Source organism: Rissa tridactyla, chromosome 1 (assembly GCF_028500815.1).
Source record: "Rissa tridactyla isolate bRisTri1 chromosome 1, bRisTri1.patW.cur.20221130, whole genome shotgun sequence".
NCBI classification, from domain to species: domain Eukaryota; kingdom Metazoa; phylum Chordata; class Aves; order Charadriiformes; family Laridae; genus Rissa; species Rissa tridactyla.
In genome coordinates this window covers 61,341,273-61,358,641 of record NC_071466.1, presented here as the reverse complement: position 1 = coordinate 61,358,641, position 17,369 = coordinate 61,341,273, and the positions used below count along the sequence as shown (strand labels likewise).

General features: G+C 56.9%; 1 protein-coding gene across 2 annotated transcripts; it reads right to left on the bottom strand.

The window, feature by feature from the left end:
- Positions 1–13,162: 13,162 nt before the first annotated feature.
- Positions 13,163–16,626, bottom strand: ZIC2 (Zic family member 2). Of its 2 annotated transcripts, XM_054218053.1 has the most exons (4): positions 15,621–16,626; positions 13,643–13,806; positions 13,281–13,444; positions 13,163–13,208 (listed from the first exon to the last, which is right to left on the bottom strand). In XM_054218053.1, the coding sequence occupies exons 1-4, from the start codon at positions 16,624–16,626 to the stop codon at positions 13,163–13,165; spliced, it is 1,380 nt and encodes a 459-aa protein (XP_054074028.1). The 2 variants fall into 2 exon arrangements, with proteins under 2 accessions (XP_054074028.1, XP_054074018.1); XM_054218043.1 differs by having other exon boundaries at positions 13,163–13,444.
- Between the last annotated feature and the right edge of the window lie 743 nt (positions 16,627–17,369).

The window sequence follows — 17,369 nt, the reverse complement described above, 5'->3', positions numbered from 1 at the left end:
TCAAATTCCCTTGTTTATATAAACATTTTCATTTTACTAAGACATATCCTGGAAAGATATAATTTGATTGTCTATTTCTCTGTTGAACTCCAGGTCCCTTTTGCAACAATCACAGTCAAGCACTCAATCATACCAGATTTAAAACCACTGGGGTTTTTTGTAGAAGGCAAACTGCCTCACAGACACGTGTAAAACCAAACCACAGCTTGGGGGTAGAATTTGTTGGGGTGAGTCTTCATAAAATTCAGCCTTAAGAAGAGGCAAAAATACCTACTGGAAATACATGGCAACTGAGTGCTCTGTTCTTTACCAGCTCTACGCCCATGAGATTTTTAAAAATCAGTCCCTGAGATATGGAGTGTGGCCCTTGCCTTGACAGCAGTTCGAATCAGATGAAATAAACCTGGAGGTTCCATTTTGTCCGGCTTGCCCAAGAGACAGCTCTAAGCCATGTGGAGGCTGGCTATAAAGCATGTAGGCATGCAGTGACAAAAGGTGCCTACGGGCAGCAAAGGGCAAGAAATCAGGATGGGTCAGCTGAGCAAACATCAAAGACTCTCAAATAACCGACAGAAAAGTAAATATTCTCAAGCAAATGGGATATGCCCACAGCACTACTGAGATTTCATAGAAACCAGTCTTCAAAAACAGTTCTGCTGGGGTGTCTCTATTTGTCTTTCCCATTCTGGAATATTGAATTAAAATGGTCTGTTTGCTCTTAAAGTTCATCTGTTCTTGCTACTCATTCCCCACCGCAGCCGCTTGACACCGCAGTTATCTCTTCCACAGCTCCTGATAGTACCACAGATGTTGGTGTTGCCCATCTGGATATTTCTAATGCACCCCACCATGAGACTTGCTTAGTAAAATACATGCAGGTACAGAGGATAAAAGGTATTTATCCATAGAGGGACTGTGCAACGTCTAGGAATTATTTAAAATCCACTTAAACCCTGTGAAGGCAACAAGTAATGCATTTAAGGATTATTATTTAAGGGTATTAAAGGAGCATATTTTAAAGACAAAAATCCCTACATGACATCCATTGCTTCATCTCCTGCAGAAATTAGGGTGAAGAATTAAGGTACTCATTAATTTCAATGCTCAAGCCTATAACTTGGGCTAAAACCAGAATTTTTGCTGTTTCATTGTCTCACATAGCTGCCGCTGTTCTTTGGTAATAGCAAAACTGATATGAGCTGTATGTGATGTAACTTTCATGTTGCTTCGTGTAATTGGCTGATCTTTCGGTACGTCAGTGTCGGTCTGGCTTGGTGGTATCTCCAGTGGACTGCACATGGGAGCTGATCATTTTGGCTGCCAAAAGAACCACCCCAACAGCTGAGTTAGTCACTTAATATCTGGCATAAGTGGTGGGATGAATGAATTCTGCTGGAGGCTAAATCTCCTTTAACAGCTGTAGCAGAAGGAAGGTTGCCAAAATCTCACACTGCAGCCTGTGATTTCAGGCTAAGGTATAGCAACTTTCTGGAAGTGCGGTGGGACAATAAAAGATGTGCTAAATATACAAGTCCATGGAAGGCAAATAAAATATATGAGATTTCTTTTGGCTGGTAATCTTGGTTGGTTGTTTTTTTGCTTGGGAAGCAAGAACCTGACCCTGAAGCTCGTTCTTTGCACCTCCACCTCTTCTTCTGCCCCTTCTGCCTGTCACTCCTTTCACTGCCACTGTGTAGACAAAGAAAATGTGTTTTTCTGAGTAGCTGTTCCAGTACCAAATTACCATTACATTTTACAGTACCTTTTGTGCAGTGGAGCATCATTCTTTAACCTTACTTGTGTTTTCAGCAGGTTTCCATGGGCATTTTAGCATGAGTGGGACAGGTGGGAGCTGGAGCCGGAGCCAGCGCAGAGGGCTGGGCTGCCCAGAGCCTCTGCTGAGCTGGCAGCGGAGAAGCCCACACGCTGCATGGGTTGTTCCCGCGTGGGCGCCCTTGGAAAACTTGGAAAACGTAAGCCGTGGAAATAAAAATTAAAGGGTATTAATGTGGAAGGGCTCGTGAATGTTGCCTATCCAAAAAAAAAAAAAAAATAGTGGAACAAAGACAGCTTCTTCCCTTCTCTCGCTGCCTCACAGATGTGCTGTAAGTGTTTTGGTTTCCGTGGCCCCGGGCTCCAGCCGCCGGGCCGGCCCCTCAACCTGAGCTGAGCCCCCGGCACCCCCAGCCCGGCAGCCCCCTCTCCGCGCTGCTTCTTGGCACGGTGCTTGCAAATGCCACCACCATCTCCTACACCCCCCCACCCCCACCCCGCCCCCGAGGCGGGGGACACCGCACCGGCCCCCGCAGGGCCCCGCCGGGACTTCCCGGAGGTTTCTTGCCCGCTGCTTCTTCCGACGGCGCGTACGGGAACCCGCGCGGGGGTGCGGCGGGAGCCAGACGCCCCGAGGAGCTCCCAGCACCCGGGGGCACTACGGAGGGGGCCCTGGGGGATGCCACCAGCTGGGAGGGAGCCGCGGCTCATGTCCCTCCGATTGCAAGCGCCGGAGGGGCCGAGGGGCCGGGATTAACCCGGAGGCTGCGGAGCGCGGCCAGGAACATTTCACAAAGTGCTGGCACAGTGTGCCTGTGCCCTGCGTGTCCCTCCCGAGAGCTGGCGCTGGGACAGACCCGGGGGATTTCGCCCCTCGTTGCCGGAGTCGCCCCAGCGGCGGGGACAGCCTCCCCGAAAGCCCGAGGGCACCGTGCGTCCCCAGCGCGGCGGACGTTTAAAGGCCGTCACGGGCGGGTGTTTGCCGAAGTGTTGCCGAGATGCCGGGCACGGGGAAACGCCACCCGAAACGTCCCGGTGCCCCGGAGCGGGCTCAGGCACCCCTCACTCGGTGGCACCGCGGGTGGGAGTCCTGCGTCTCGGCCGGCAGCGACATTCAGGGCGGCAGGTTGCACGGCCGGTGTGGGGAGGGGGGACATCGCTGTCCCCGCCGCGGCAGAAGCAGGGGATGGGACAGGCGGCTGCGCCGGCGGAGTCTCCGCGCCTCTCGCCGCGGAGTCTGGGCGCTCTGCGGGGGCTGTCCCCGTGCCTGGAGAGCTGCGTGTCGCCGGGCTCGGTGACCAAAGCCTGGAAGTGCCAGGACGCACATCCCCTTCGTAACCTGTCGAGGGGAGCTGCTTCCCCGCGGGCCGGGGTTGGGGGGGGATGAAACCGGCAAAAAAAAAAAAAAAGAAATGAAGCTCCTCGTCGCGTTGCAAAATTGTGTTCATCGGGTTCCGGGGCAAGACCTGAATCTGGGGTTTTACCGTTCATTCACCCCGATACCGGGGAAACAGGGACCCCTCAGGGCGAGTGGGAGCAGCCCAAAGGACTTGCCAGTCAAACCCCCTTCGGGGGGGGCGGGGGGACACCTCTTGGACCCGTGTTTTCCCCTTGCCTCAGTGAATCTTCGGTGCTTTTTAATTAAAGGCAGCTACCCCTTTTTTGTTACAACCCCGCCGAGAAGGGTTCGGTTCGTGCTTCTCGGGAGGCAGCCGGCGTGTGTCGGCCGCTGAGCATCCGACTCCCCGACCGGGGCGAGCAGTGTCTCGGCGCATCCCTGCCAGACGCGTACGCACGAAGCACCTTGAGAAGGAGAGACGCGGGGGTGTCGCGCCAGTTTGTTTCGAACCCATTAAGGGAAAGGCACGGGCCGGGTGAAACAGGGGGAGGCCCAGGATACAGAGCCCCGACAGCCCCATCTGCAGCAGACTCCCCCAGAAAAAAATTCCTCGGGGCACCCGAGCTGCTGCTGCTGTGCAGAAAGCGCGGAGATGGGTGTAGGGTCCGGCCCCCGACGGGTGCGCAGGGAGGAGGCTCCCGGGGGGGTCCGCTGTTCTCAGGGGGCCGAGCGGGTCCCTGGCACCCACGGGGCACCTCCCGTCGGGGATTGCAGCGCCGTTGCTGTCCGGGCTTTGGGGGCGGGGGGGAAAGGGGGTGGGCCAGCCAGGCGCCTCCGCAAGCCTCCGGAGACCCGGGGGAATCCCGTTAGCGAGGGCGTCCGGGCGGCCCCGGCAACCTTCACCCGCGAAACGGGCCCTCCGTGGGTTTCTTCATTGTCTTTGCCAAGTCCAAGGCGTTTATTTAAGAGCTGGAAACGATAACATCCCCCCCGCCTTTTTTTCTGGGGGGAAAGGGGGGTTGGAGACAGGGAGGAACCCGCAGCCCTCCTTCTTGTGCCAGCGTATTTTGTCCAAATCGGGAAAACCTCCCCGCGCCCCGATGCTGCGCGACCCGGCGTCGCTGCCCCCACGGTGCGCAGGCAGGGCGCAGGCAGGGCGCAGGCAGGAGGCACGGCGGCGGCGAGGGGCGGGCAGCGGGTGCGCACGTCGGGCAGCGCTCAGGGCTGGTGCGGGCAGGCAGCGAAGAGGTTTCGGGCAGCGGCGGTACCTGCCCGAAACGGGAAACCCCCCGCTCTCGCCTTCATTTTCGGGTGCACGTCGGGCCGCGACGGTCAGAGAGCCCTTGGCCCGGGGAGGGGGGAACTGAGCCCAGGGGACCCGGGGGAGCCAGGGGACCTGCGGTGGCCGCGTTTGGAAAGGCGCTGGTCCTGCTCCACCCCGAGAGCAGCCCCGGAGCGCGGTGCGAGTTCGCCGCCTCCTTCTCTCAGCGCTTCGGAGCCGCTTGGATCGGGGATAATTTGGAGGGGCGGGAGGGGAAGTTGTTTGATCTCTTTCCTAAAGCGAATGATCCTTCACTTTGCTTTTCCTTTCCTTTCTTTATTTTTTTTTCTTCTTTAAAATAATCTTTTTCGACTGTAGGCGTACCAAAGGTAAAGAAATGCGGGCAAGTATGTCCCGCTCCCCTGCCTAACACATCGCTCCGAGGACGTGGGGAGAGACTAGAGGGGGTGGGAGGGGAGATGATGGGCAACGCAAGCTCGACCAGGTATCCTCCCCGGGGGGGAAAAAAAAAAAAAAAAAAAAACAAAAAAACAACCCAGGGGATGGAAAAAGGACTTGCATCGAAGCCCCCCGCTTAAACCCGAGTGGGGTCACTGGAGGAGTAGACAGTAGCAGTTCCCGTGAGGAGCTGAGATTAAATCTGCCTTCACCCTGTTTAAAATTAAAAAGCATCCCAGTGCCTCTGCCGTTGAGCAGCGAGGAGGATTTCAAAATCCCGCGTTGCTGGGTAGAAATGACTTCGGGCACGTCTCCCTCCCGCAACTCCCCACCCCCACCCCGCCCTCCGCTCCCTCCCCGCACCCCGAAACCTGCCGAGGAGCACGAAATCCGCCCGGTCCTACCGGGCACCTCCACGGAGCAGGCCTGCAGGTTTTCCTGTAATTCCGGGATTCCCTGTTGTAAGCTCTTAAACAGAATATTGAAACCATTTTCCTTATGGTGCCTGTTCTAGCCTTGTAGCGCTGGCATTAAACAAATAGGAAAAGTGTGTTAAAGGGAGGCTACGGTTACAGCATCTTGGCCTGACATTCCCACATATAATTAAAACCATAGCCACAATAATACATAAATAAATAACAGCAAACAGAAGGATCCGTTCCTGTTCCAGTCAAAATCAACCGTTTTGGCTCTGTCACTGTATTGTTTTATTGGAGCCGTCTACGCCGTTCCGTCCTAATTTCATTTTATTTTATTTTATTTTAGTAGGAGGGACAACAGGGAAAGAAATTATGCATTTGTTTTTCTTTTAAGTCCATGTTTAGTTTTAATTTTCCTGTATTTTAAAATAAACACGTTGGCTGGAGCATGTTTGATCTTTGCAAGAAGGAAGTCTATATTGTAAAGGAATGTGTAGCAGTTTGGTATGAAAATGGGGTTGTGACTCACAGCTGCAGGCAGAAAAAAAAGGTGTTGTGGTGTCAGCCAGAGGTGTTCAGTCTAATAACTCAAGCTGTAAACTGTATCCTCTAAAATTACTTACGTAGTAAATCACTCAGGGGTTAAAAAATAGACTGGAAAGTGTAAGGGAGAAAAAAAAATCTTTTAGAAGTTCCCTTCATGAAAATTATTGTAATGACGGGAATTAAGAGTTTAATATCTCCCTCATTTTCTTAAATGTCAGCCTGATATACCTAATTGCCCCTATATAGTTCGATGGTGCTTACTCCAGGTCGTCCGCGAAGCAACAGAAACTTGAAACGCGTGTTTGAGGATAGCTATTTCATTGACTGCTCTGCCCGATTTACAGCTAGTTTTGACCATCTCGAAGGGGAAAAAAAAAAAAAAAAAAGAAAAAAAAAGAAAAAAAAGAAAAAGAAAATAAATATAATAATTAAAATAAAAATTTCCAAGAGGCAACCGGGGGCAGCGAGTGATCCTGAGCCATTTACCACCGCAGGGAAAACCCTGCGAAAAGAGCCCCCTCCGCCTGCCTCGCCGGGCTGCTCTGCGGGGGCACGGGGAAAGAGCCTCTACAAATGCCTCTTTCCCCGAGACAACGGCATTTTTCCCTCTCTCCTTGCCTACCCTAGGTGTATCCAGTCTGGGAACACTTGGGAAACTGAAGAGGCTTTAGAGAAAGAGCTCTCTTCCAGCTTAACTGCTGCTTTTTCCGCACGGTGCGGGAGAGAAGAAAAAAAAAAAAAAAAACGAACAACAAAAAACCCCACCAAAACACCACAACTCCGATGTTGCATTAAGCTGCGAAGGAATGGAAGGAGTAATGAAGCAGAAATGCGAAAGGTGGATCCCCAGGTCGAGATACCGCCTTTCAGAAGAGCTTTCCCCGTTTCCAGCAGCGGTTGCCTTCGCTGCGCCGTCTCATGGAAACGAGATGCGGGCGGTGGCTTTCCGGGGGTTGCGCCTTGGCTGCTGGGGAAAGTAACTTGCTGGAAAGATTTCCAAGGGGAGAGAGGTTCGGTGATCGAGGGGACGAAATAAATAAAATAGGACAAAATAAGACAAAATAAAATCAAACAAAAGAAAATAAATTAAAACAAAACTGGGGGAAATCGCCCTACAGAGGTCAGCAAATGTTTACGGTGGAAATCAGAAGTCAACAACAATTAAAATCTGGAAGGCACGTTCATTAGTATTCAGGACATAGGATCTAGCTTTTATGTTTATCTTTCTCCACGGATCAATATTGTAGCAGCATGTGCCGGGAACGAGCATAAATCTGGCCACTGCATGTGGCTGACCTTTCCCTCTCTCCCTACAGGTCAGATCGTCTTCATCAAAACAGGTCAGATCGTCTTCATAACTATCATCACCTAATGCGGCCACAGCCACGGCTCTCATTAAAACCGGGATTTAATCTAGGGGCTGTGACTAAGAATCAAAGGAGAAGGGCTGTTTGCCCACACAGAGGAATTAGTGCTCTGCGAAGAAAAAAAAAAAGAAAAAAAAAAAAGAAGAGAAAAAAAGTTGGAAGGAAAATTGCTCTTTTTTTTTTTTTCTTTTTCTTTATAAAGCAGCAAACTGCTTTATATCGAGATCCAGACCAAACCCACGCACACGGGCGCGCACACACACGCACAGACCCCCTCTCTCCCGCGGGGACTCCGCCGCCCCTCCGCACCGAGCCGCTTCCCCCGGCCCCGTGGGACGCCCCGGCCGCGGCCACCCACGGACTCGCGGTGGCCGGGGGCGCGGCACCGCTCCCCCACGACACCCGCGGCCGGCGGAACCCCGCGGGGGGGTGTCGGGTCGTCCACGTCCCGCGGCGGCCAACCCCCCCCGCCCCGGGTCGGGTACCCCGGGTCCCCCCGCGGACCCCACGGCCGCCCTGCGAGGAGCGGTGCCGCGCGTGTAAAACGCCCGCTCAGCCGCTTACTGGCGCTTGGGTTACTTCCCACCCCCCTTCCCCCGCTTCTGTTGCCCATTATTTTTTATTTTAGCACCAGAAGAGACTCTTTCCCCCTCCGGGACGCAACAGCTGGGCTGCCACGCGTGGGGTGACGGCGACGGCGTGGGGAGAAGCGCCCGCTCCGCGACGGATCCCGCCCCGCGGGGACCCCACTTCCCGCCGCGGGCGGCATTGGAAAGCGTTTTGGGGCCACGGGCGAGGGACGCGGGGGGAATCTGCTCGTGTTTCCTGCCCTGCGAGGAAGTGGGGTCGGCGGTCCGTGTGGTGCCGCGCTTCCTCTCCTCGGGACGACAGCAGGGCAGCCACTTTGAAGTATTATTAAATAAAGACATGAAACCTCTGGCGAAGGTCCTCCCTCCCCCGATCTTCTTCTCCTTCCTCTTTTCTTTTCTTTTCTCCCACCCTTCCCCAATATTAAAGTCAGAGAAACCCTCCAGCCTGATCGTGGCCAAAAAAAAAAAACAAGCAAAAAAAAAAAAAAAAAGAAAAGGGAGAAAACCCAAACCACTGGGGAGGAACTGCAGCTGGGGAGGGAGGGGGGCACAGTGGCCTGCAGGGTGGGACAATACTTTTTGCTTGCTCCGCTGGTAAAATGCGATTCTTTCCCCAGCCGGCTGTCTCGCGGGAAAAGAAAAGGGGGAAAAAAAAAAAAAAAAAGAAGATAAAAGAAAAAAAGGGGAAAAAGAAAAAAGAAGGGAGGAAAAAAAAGGAAAAAAGCGACTCTCGAGATTAAAAAACACCAACAAAAAAAACCCAACCATGCATGGAGATGAAAAATATACGTACCTCGCTGTGCCCGGGAGCACGTCCAGCCTGCACGTGTGGCTGGGGAGAGGTTTGGGGGAGCCTGTTATGTCTTCATAGCGGGCAGGAAACGTGTACGAGTTTCTGAAAACAAAGGGGAAACTTAAAAGGCTGTTAGGGGTTTGGGGAAGTCTGGCCAGAGCCAAGCGGAGCGGCTGCAGCCCCCCGGCTGCCCGCGGCGGGGGCTTGGCCGGGCAGGGGCAGCCCCTTGCCCGCTGCGGAGCCCCGCCGATACCGGCACCGCCGGCGGCACCTCCGGGCTCGGCAGCCGCTCCGCGCTCGGCTTCGGGCGAGAGCCGCCGTATTTTATTTTTATTTCGGTTTGGGCTGTTGTCATCTCTGTTTCTTTGGTGGGAGGTTTGGTTTGCCTTTGGGTTTGGGGTTGTTTTGCTTTTTTTTTGTTTTGTCACCACCGACTGCAACACAAAGACACTCGAGCAGCCAAACCAGGTGAAGAAGAGGATTTCGCTGGGTGCGGGCAGCGGGGGCAGATGAAGGCAAGGCAGAGCCCCGAGCGACGAGCTGCCGTCCCTTTGCGGGTGCCCGGGGCAGAGCACATCTTTTTTTATGGAGGGACCCTCAATTTTTATTTTTTTTTGGCTTGGGAGGAGCGCATAAGGAGAGAACAATTCCCAGGGAAATCAGTCTGTCTTTTCAGGGGGTCTCCAGGCAGAGTTAGGAGAGAATTTTATGATTAATAATAGTACTAATAATAAAAATTTAAACCACCACGCCACGCTGTTTTTTTCACGGTAAACGGAGAGTCGCGCCGCTGGAGGAGAGCCGGCCAAGTGGGGCTGCCGCAGCCGGGCACGGGTTGCCGGCGGGAGGGCAGCGCCGTGTCCCCCACTGCCCACCGGCGGCGAGGGGAGCGGGGCCCGGGACGACCCGAGAGCCGTCGGGGCAGCGCCGTCGGGGGGTGCGGGGGTACGCCGCCCGCTGCGGCTGGGCACGAGGGGACGGGGGTGTCGGGGGAGCCCCCAGCTGCACTCCAGGTTGGTCCCCAGGTTGCCTTCAGGGCCGGGGCAGGGAAGTTTGGAAAGCTCAGGCTCAGTGTGAGAGACAAAGGTGGTGGTGGTGGGGAAATTGGGGTGAGAGGGGACAAGGGGAGGAAAGAGAGGGGGCAGGAGAGGCGCAGAGGAGGACTTCGTGGCCAGGAGTCCCTGAGCCCGGGCCACCCGCGCACAAGGCTGCGAGGCGGGTTCTGGCTTCCCCCCCCCCCCCCAAAAAAAAAAAAAACCCCAACCCCTGAACCCGATGAATTACCGCTCTCCCTTAAGCGTGGCAGGGCCGGGCCGGGGTCAGGGCCCGGGGGAGGCGGGCGGAGAGGGGCTGTGGGCTGGATGCGCCAAGGCCAGGGTCAAGTTCAGGGCCAGCCCGAGGAGGACAGGGAAGGCGGGGGGGCGGGGGGGGCTTGCTGACGGCCACGGACGCCGCGGCCCCTTCCCCGGCCCTGCCGGAGGAGAGGCGCCCCTGCCCGGAGGCAGCGAGGCTGCCCCTGCTGCCACACGATCCGCCTTTGGGCTGGGGGGGCCGCCTGCTCTGCACATCCCCACTACCGGAGGTCGAGGACGGGTGGGGTGGGGGGGATCACCCCTGGGGCACCCCCGAAGACAGAGCGGCTCCGAGGGGAGGGAGAAGGGGGAGCCCAGCTCCGGGGCGCTTCTCGCCGGCCGGGGCAGAGCCCACCGGGGTGAGTTTTGAGCGGGGTTCGCCACCCTCAGGCAGGGCTGCCCCTGTGCCCCCGGGTCCGGGAGGGGATCTGGGCAGCCGGGGGCTGGCAGGGGCTGGCAGCACACACCGGGCTCTGAAGCGGGACCCCACGTTTAGTTTTTCGGCTGCGGGGAGGCCGACAGGACAAAGAGGGGATCCTCGCCGCTGCATTTCCCACGGATCTCTCCAAGGGGCAGGCGGCATATGCCAATGATTTTAATAAATATTTTTTTGGCGTAATATTATTACCGAACATAAATTAGGTTTTAATAGCCGTTTGATTACCCGGGGAGCCTGCCGTGTGCGCGGGGATGGCCGCGCTGGGAGGGGCGCGGCCACGGGGGAAGCTCCGTCTCCGCTCCGCATCGAAACTTCGTTGGCAGCGGCGGGACAGGGGGGGGGTCTTTCCCTCCCTCCTCCCCTCCCCCTGGGTGTAGGTAGCCCCCACCTCACCCCAGAAGCGAGCAGGACTCCGCGTACCCTCATCTCCCCGCCTATCTCCCCCGCACCGGCTTGGGACACCTCTGTCGCTGTTTGAACAGGGGGACAAAGCTCGAAAAACCCAAACAGCCGACTGGCCCGGGGGGGTGGCGATGGGGTCGGCCGGGTGTGAGGAGCAAAGGGGTCTCCCCGCTTGCCCAAGCTGCCGCTGAAGGCAGCGCAACCACCGCAGGGCGCTCGGAGCCCAGCTCACAGCGCTGCCTCTTCGCAGGGCGTATTTCGGTGGCTTGGCAAGGCCGAGCTTTTTCCTCGATTTCCCGGCTGCTGTCACACTCGCCGTGGGTGTCCCGGTGCGGCGGGGTGTACCCGGAGAGCCGCTGCCTGCCGGGCCCAAACGGGGGGCTCCGCCGGCCGGGTCCCGACGGCGCTGGGCCAGCACCCCGGGAAAGGCATCGCCCGGCGGCCCTCGGTCCCTCGCTGAACACATCTGACAACCCAAACCGCTCCCTGGGCTAAAGAAAAGAAAAGAAAGAAAGAGAGAGAGAGAGGAAAAAAAAAAACGAGAAGGGAAATGTGAGCTCTCGGGCTTGGCCACTTTCTCCTCTCCAGGGCTGGACGGAGGCTACCAAAAATACGGGGAGGCGCAGAAGGGCACGATTTACGGCTCGAAGCAGCCCTGCGCAGAGCTCGTCGCCCGGCTATTGCCCCTCCACCTTCCTCCCGGAGCGCCCGGCTTTGTCACCCCGTGGAGCAATGAGCTCCCGGCCACACAGGCACCGGGAGAACGAGCGTAAGCCCGAGGAAGGCAGAAGGCGAAGGGAGCTGCGATCTTGCCGTTGTTGAGCTTTTCCTGAAGGAGATCCTGCCTTGCAAGTCATTCGGGGAAGAGGCAAACACTCGCCCTTTTCTTTTAGCCCAGAGACTTTCCAATTTTATTTCTTTTTTTTTTCTTTTTTTTTTTCTGGACGGGGAGACCAGCTGGAAGAAATCCTCGTGTTCCAGTAACCGGCGGATTTTTTAAAAGCATTTGTTTTGCAGCCGCCGCTCAGCCCCTCACATGCTTTACAGCAGGTTTCAGAGAGCCCTTGGCATAAAAACGAAACAGCTCGTGCAGTTTCAACACGTTTTATTATATTTCTGTATGCATTACTCTCAAAACATATCACAAGAAATGATGAAACCACTTAAACCTTCAAATAAAAAATCTGAAACAGTTTATGCTCACAATTGTACATATTTATAGTTAAGAAACATTCTTTATAAATACTGTTTCCTCTGTAGCAAGTTAATACCATAATTTAATTACAAATGGATAAATATGGTAACAGGTATTTACAGGAGGAAGGGTGTTATTACGGAAAAGCTAACGGCACGACGTTTATTTTTCCTCACAATCTTCCGAACAGGAACTAACAAATTGAACTTGCAAAAGCACTAAAACATCACATGTAAACCCAGCTAACAGAAAAAATACATTCACAAGCGTTGTTGTTCGTGTGTGTGTCTGTGAATAACAGAATGGAGACTTTGGCACGGTATTTCTTCCCCAGTCTATAGTTGAAATGCAGTTTACAATCAAGTTGCCTCTTAAAAAGGAACACAATATTCAAGATATCACAATTACAAAAGAAACCATGTTTTCTTCCACGTTACTTTTTTTTTAAAGGGGTGAACTAAAAAAGGAGGAGAGAGGGAGGCGGGGAGGGGAAGCGGGAGAAAAGAAAACAAGTCCATCACTTTTCTCCGGGGGGGGAGGGAAAAAAAAAAAAGAAAGACCAAAAAAAAGAAGAAGAAGAAGAAGAAGGGGACCAATCCGCGGTTTACAAACGGGACGAACTTCTATACACCAAGAATCCAGGAAAACTTCGTTCCCCACCTCGCCGGAGGAAGGAGAGGGCCGCTATGTACAGAGTTCGTGGGGCGGGAGGGCGCTGGCTGCTCCGGGCGGGGAGGCGCAGGGGCCGGGGGGAGTTTTGAGTCTCTGATCTTTTGTCTGGAGGCTCCGGAGGGAGAGTTTCTTTCCGCCGGCTTGAGAAGCTTTTTTGCTGGGTGGTGTGTTGGTGGCGTTTGGGGTTGGAGGGTTTTTTCCCCCTTTTCTCTCTCTCCCCTTTCCGTTCCTCTATTTATTTACTCATTCTCATATGTTTTTCAGCACGTACTTTTACAGATTTTTTTTTTCTGGTTCAAAATGTTCTCAAAAAAAGAAAAAAAAAGGAAAAATCCAACAAAAATTTTAAAAAGGCCCGAAGGCGGGAGGGGTGTGGGGAGATAAAGGTTCCCCCCCGTCCCCATCCTGCTCGGCCGTCATTTCGCTGCCAGCGGGTGCGGCGGCATCTTCCCGGCGCGTCTCCGGCAGGCCGGCTCCCTCCATCCCTCCTTCCCGCCGCCGCCGCCGGGGCGGGGAGGGCGCGGGGGGGGCCGTGCAGAGCAGTCCGGCGGGGCCCTACACGTACCACTCGTTGAAGTTGGAGGAGAGGCCGCTGTGGCCGCTGCCGCCGCCGCCGCCGCCGCCGCCGCTGCCGCCGCCGCCGCCGCCGCCGCCGCCCCGGTGCACGGCGGACACGGCCGCCGCCGCTGCCGCCGCCGCCGCCGCCGCCGCCGGGGAGAGGTTGCTGGTGCTCTGCGACTCGGCGCTGGGGGACACCAGCCCCGGGGGGGTGGAGGACTCGTAGCCGGAGCTGGCGGCCGGGGAGGACTCGGAGCCTTGCGGGGACGACTCGTGCACCTGGGGGGCAAAGGCAACACGGCCGGGTGGAGGGGGGACGGGGAGGCCGCCGCCGCCCCCCGGGCGCGCCCCCCGCCGCCGGCTCGGCCCGCCGCCGCCGCCCCCGGGCCCCGCGCCCGCCGCCCGCCGCCCCGACGGGGCGCCCGGTGCGGGGCGGCCGCCCTCCCGCCTCCCGCCGCCGGCTGCGGGGCCGGGTACCTTCATGTGCTTCCGCAGGGAGCTGGGGTGGGTGTAGGACTTGTCGCACATCTTGCACAGGTAGGGCTTGTCCGAGGTGTGGACGTGCATGTGCTTCTTGCGGTCACTGCTGTTGGCGAAGCGCCGGTCGCAGCCTTCGAACTCGCACTGGAAGGGCTTCTCCCCTGCAAGAGAGCGGCGGAGCGGCGGGGCTGAGCGCGGCCGCCCCCGCGCAAAAACAGCGCAACCCCCGCGCAGCCCCCGCGCCCGGCTCCCGCGGGCTTTCCCCCCCACCCCCCCGCCTCCCTCTTTCTCCGCTCCTCTCCCGGCCCCCTGCTCCCAGCCGCTTCGCCCGGCAGCTTCCTAAAGCAAGAGGCCGGTTTTGCCCCGGCCCCCGCGGCGCGGAGGGGCCGCGCCGCTCCCGCTTCGCCCGGCAGCGAGGCAAGGACCGGCCCCCGCCGGATTTTCCTACCAAACCTCCCCCCGCCGGTCCGGGCACTCCCCCGGCCCGGCACATCCCGCCTGCCGCCCCTTCTCGGGCGCTTGGTTTTACTTCGACCGGGGCCGGCCCCGAAAGAGATTGAAGAAGAAAAGCGATTTAAAAAAAAAAAAAAAAAAAAAAAAAAAAGCAGCATCGAGCCGTTTCGCCTCGGTACCAAATCCGCTATCCTGTTAAACTGGAAACCATTACGGACAGATTTAAGGCCGGGCAGATTGTTTCGTGTACGGATATTCGAGATAAACGCGCATCCGCTGGGAAAACTAAACGTCTGTAAAATACTTCATTTAATTTTCATAGGGATGCCTCTCGCCCGGCTGCCAGGACTCCAAATGCCGGGGAGTAATTTGGAGGTGAGAACTCCACATCCCCCCCCGCCTTTGGAGAGGGAAGCATTTAACATTAAATTCCATTAGCACCTAAATTGTTTCTTAAAGACATCCGCTCAGACACAATGACTTCAGTGCGGGCATCTCATGCAAATACATTTCTCAAATTTTAAACCTTGTTAAAGCTCGTCTCGCACCTCGCATCGGGCTCAGCACTTGAGAAAACAATAGGCCTGGAGATTTTTAGCCTTTCTCCGGGTAAATATTTAGAGTGGAAGTCGCTAAAATATTTGGCCGTCTTTTATGAAATAGTCTGGCACGGTTCGGGCCGGCAGGAGTAGTAAATGAATAATAGATGAGGCGGGAGGATGCGTTTATTTTTGTTACCCTTCGGCTCAGGCGATTTTCCATCGGGAAAGCCTGGGCTCCTTCGCCCCTCTTCCACCTGATTTGGGTGGAAGTTGCCGAGCCTCAAAGCCTCTGTTCCCTATTACATAATTTAATAAACTCTTGCAAAAGCACCTTAAATCACCTCTCGAGTGAGACTTTAAAAACACTTCTTTTTTTTTTTTCTTTTGAAATGAGAAAATTTTATTGCCTTGCTCACACCATTTAAATTTAATGGAAAGCATTCCCAGAAAGGGACGTTTTGCCACTTCCAACGGGATTTCGGACTAATGACGCATTTTGCACGTATTTATATAGTTTCTCTCTCTCGGTATCCACACATGAAAGCCATGCTCACAAGCGCTGAAGTTACACGCCAATACGTTGCACGTTGCAAATGTATAAGGCGTTTTATGTGTCTTCCCGTCTTTTATCAGGACGGCAGAATTAAGTTCCCGCTGTATTTTGCTTTTCCGCAGAAAGACCCCGCCGAGCCTCGGCACGAATCTACATCGCTCACCTCGAAAATTAAAAGAAATCAGGAAAATATCCTTTCGAAATCTGGGAAGGGGGTGGGGGAAGAGAGGGATGCTGGCGGGGAAGAAACCAAAACAAACGCAGCCGTGTGATGGAGCAGGGAAAAAAAAATAAAAATTAAACGGGATCCTTAATTTATCACTCTCATCATTTTACATCTCTCTGCCTGAGTCTCTTATCTGTTTATATAGACATATATATAGGCACGGGCAGAGGGGGAAAATCTGCCGAAAGAAACCCGAATTACCTGTGTGCGTCCTTTTGTGAATTTTGAGGTTTTCTGATCTGGCGAAAACTTTTCCGCAGCCGGGGAAGGGGCAGGGGAAGGGTTTCTCTCCCGTGTGCACTCGGATATGATTGACCAGTTTGTATTTCGCTTTGAAGGGCTTGCCTTCCCGGGGACACTCCTCCCAGTAGCAGACATGGTTGCTCTGCTCGGGTCCCCCAACGTGCTCCACCGAGACGTGGGTGACCAACTCGTGCATGGTGCTGAAAGTTTTATTGCAACTTTTTTTGGGGTTGTTCAGCTGCTCGGGGTCGATCCACTTGCAGATGAGCTCTTGCTTGATGCACTGCTGCCGCATGTAGCGGAAAAAGGCACCTGGGTGGTGGTGGTGGTGGGCTGCCATGTTCATGCCCATATTCATATTCATGGGGCCGTACTGGTTGTGCAGCTGAGCCGCCGAGTACGGGTCAGTCCTGGGGCTGGAGACCTGGCGGTACTGATCCGACCGGGCGAACACCTCCCCCGGCAAGCCCAGGCGCATCTGCCCGTTGAGGACGTTTTGGGAGGCGTGGGGGCCGTGCTGGTCGTGGATGCCCGGGAAGAGGAGGTGGCTCTGAGCGTCCGTGTGCGGGTGGTGCAGGCTGCCGGCCGCAGGGCCGAAGATGCCGTGCTGCCCGCCGGCCGGCGACGAGTCCCCGAAGCCGCGGCTGCGAAACAAGAAGTCCCGGGTGGAGTTGAAGGGCGCCCCGGAGTAGGAGCCGACGTGGGCGGCGTGGGGACCCAGGGCGGCGGCGGGGTAGCCGGGCGCCTGCGAGGTGAACGCCGAGCTTTGCCCGGGGGAGAGGTCGTGGGCCCCGGCGTTGAGCTTGAAGGCGCCCATGTGCGCCGCCGCCGCCGAGTCCACGAAGCTGTTCTGCGCCGCCAGGCTCAGCTCCCGGTCCTGCATCTCCGCCGCGGCCGAGTGGTGATGCCGGGCGAAGGTGCCCACGCCGAGGGCCGGGAACTGCGGGCCGGCGTCCAGCAGCATGGTCCGCGCCGCTCCGGGGACGGGGCCGGCGCCGCCGCCCCGCTACCGCCGCCGCCCGCCCGGGCCCGCGCGGGGCCGCCGCCGCCGCCGCTGCCGCTCCGCGCCGCTTCCCCCCGGCAGCCGCCGCGTCCCCCCGCCTCCGCCGCCGCCCGCGCCCGCACCGGCCCGCTGCCGCCGCCGCCGCCGCCGCCGGAGCCGTATCCGGAGCCAGGCAGAGCAGAGTCCAAAGGCGAGCGGAGAACCAAAGTGTATTAAAGGAGCTGAGGCGGGGGCGGGCAGGGGAGGGGAGGGGGAGCAGGGGAGGGACGGGGCTGGGGACGGGGACGGGGAGGGGGGGGGGGCAAGGCTCGCCTCGCCGTTCCCTGCGGCACACACACACACACACACACACTCACACTCACACACACACTCACACACACCGCCTCCCCCCCCCACTCCGCCGCCACCGGGATGTCAGCGCCGCCCGACCCCCGCCCGCCCGGCCCCTCGCCGCTCCCCGCCGCCTCGGCCCCCCGCCGCCCCCGGGCCCCCGCTCTCGTTTTATCCTCCGCCGGGCATTAGCGGTGCCTCTCACGGAGAAAAAAACTTGCAGCCGCGGGTTCCCACGGAGCGAAGGGACCCCGGGGGGGGGGGGGGGGGGCGTTAGGGGTGCCCCGCGCCGCCCCTGCCCGCCGCCGCGGAGGGGCGTGGGGAGGTGGGGGGGGGGGGGGGAAGAAGAAGAAGGGGGGGTGCCGGAGGCGGAT

Bases quoted from the DNA above. Each gene is read 5' to 3' on its own strand.
- ZIC2 (XM_054218043.1), bottom strand. From the start codon at position 16,626: ATGCTGCTGGACGCCGGCCCGCAGTTCCCGGCCCTCGGCGTGGGCACC. The intron at 13,807-15,620 runs GTAATTCGGGTT...GCTCTCTTGCAG, and splicing joins TCACAAAAGGACGCACACAG to GGGAGAAGCCCTTCCAGTGC. The intron at 13,445-13,642 runs GTACCCGGCCCC...TTTGCCCCCCAG, and splicing joins CCCTGCGGAAGCACATGAAG to GTGCACGAGTCGTCCCCGCA.